At 34.7% G+C, this 1,501-nt stretch overlaps 1 protein-coding gene across 1 annotated transcript in view; it reads left to right on the top strand.

Annotated features, from left to right (window-relative positions):
• LOC106678389 (homeobox protein Nkx-2.5) overlaps positions 1-1,501 on the top strand; it is an 18,229-nt gene that overhangs the window by 8,700 nt on the left and 8,028 nt on the right. Inside the window, exon 2 of the mRNA XM_067049590.1 lies at positions 792-1,031. Within this exon, the coding sequence (XP_066905691.1) occupies positions 818-1,031 (214 nt within the window). The 5' untranslated portion in view covers positions 792-817. The remainder of the gene's footprint in view (positions 1-791; positions 1,032-1,501) is intronic.

The raw sequence follows: 1,501 nt of genomic DNA, 5'->3' as shown, positions 1-1,501 counted from the left end.
AATTAGGCTAATAAAAATTGGTCCGAACAACTATAAATCAATTAATATTAGCAAATTTCATGAAAACTATTACTCCTACGAAGATGAACATCATAAACTACTTTATAGCTCATTAAACTAGCTTTAATTTGAGTGCTAATAGACATCTGTACATGAAATGGTTTTTGAGATATAAATTTATCAAAATAAATTCACTAACTACTGATCTTTCAGTACGTACCATACAATATTTTCATGAAATATTGCTTTTTAATAAGCTATATCTCAAAAACTATTTAATGTAAATAACTCTTTCAGGGCTCATATCTTAGCAAATTTGTTCATCTTTAAATGACGTTCTCTTAGGTTTTCTTGTGTTGTTCCTACTTTTTAAGATATAGAGCTCTGAAAGAAAAATTAAATTTTTTTATCGCTTTGAAATAGCCACCATTTTTATTCCCTCTACCTATAATTGGCAGACTCTTAAATTTTGACTATTAATTATACATAGTTTTCATTAAAGTAATCAAAAATTTGGGTGAGATAACTGCCTTTATTCTCCTCTTGGGCTCTTGTACTATTATGATGTATTAAATAAAGAAGAGTACTTTCACTTACTATATCTAATTACTGTAACTTATCCAGTAAAACCTATAATTCTCAGTAACAGAGGTATTTCAATACAGTCAGTGTCGGGATTTCTTTGTAATTTATCAGTTATATATGTGAGAAACATATCCAGAGCCAACTTAAACACATTGTATTACTAGTATTATTGCTGAAGAAGTAAACTTATATATATATTCTTGCAGTATCAGAAGACAGCGAGTGATGCGCTATGTACGGCTACGAAGGCTACACCCCAGCTGGATATTCGCCCTTCTACGTCAAGGACATCCTCAACTTGCCAGAGGTGATGGAGCCCCTGGAACTAGACGGGTACCCGCTGGAGTGGACCGACCAGGCCTGGGCAGAACTCCCTCAGCCAGCGGCGGTACAGTCCACGCCGTCCGTCCAGCAGTCGCCTCAGTCCAAGCAGTCCATTCCACACAGTGAGTACCTGTCATATCTTGGTCCAGAGTTTTTAATATTTATTTCGAAATCGAATTCTAAGTGCACCTCTACACGTTTGTCTAACAAAGGCAAATTCGCGCGTGTGGAAGGATTATTTGGATTGGCAGTTACAAGTTGGCTTGAATTTGCAGCCGATTCGTAGGGTGTCGGTTTGTTCACAAAGAGCGCTTATGCTGCAACCACACTTTTGCTTCGAGTTTCCATTGTTTTAGAACTACCAACAGATGAATATTTGTGCTTTCCTTATTTTAATTAATTAAACAAGTAGAAAACAAAAATATGGAAAACAACCGACGTTTGTTGCTTCCTTTCTTTACACCAAGTATTTTTACAAGTCTAAATTTAATAATCCTTTTACTGGAAGAGTCTTATGGAATTAAAATGGATTTAGTGAAAGACACAATTTCTTCCTTATTAAAATACAATAATTTATTTCATATCTTCAGCA

This window comes from Halyomorpha halys, unplaced genomic scaffold (genome assembly GCF_000696795.3).
Source record: "Halyomorpha halys isolate HHAL.00 unplaced genomic scaffold, Hhal_1.1 Scaffold2.1, whole genome shotgun sequence".
Taxonomy (NCBI): domain Eukaryota; kingdom Metazoa; phylum Arthropoda; class Insecta; order Hemiptera; family Pentatomidae; genus Halyomorpha; species Halyomorpha halys.
The sequence above is the reverse complement of the archived record's forward strand: the minus strand, read 5'-3'. Positions and strand labels throughout refer to the sequence as shown.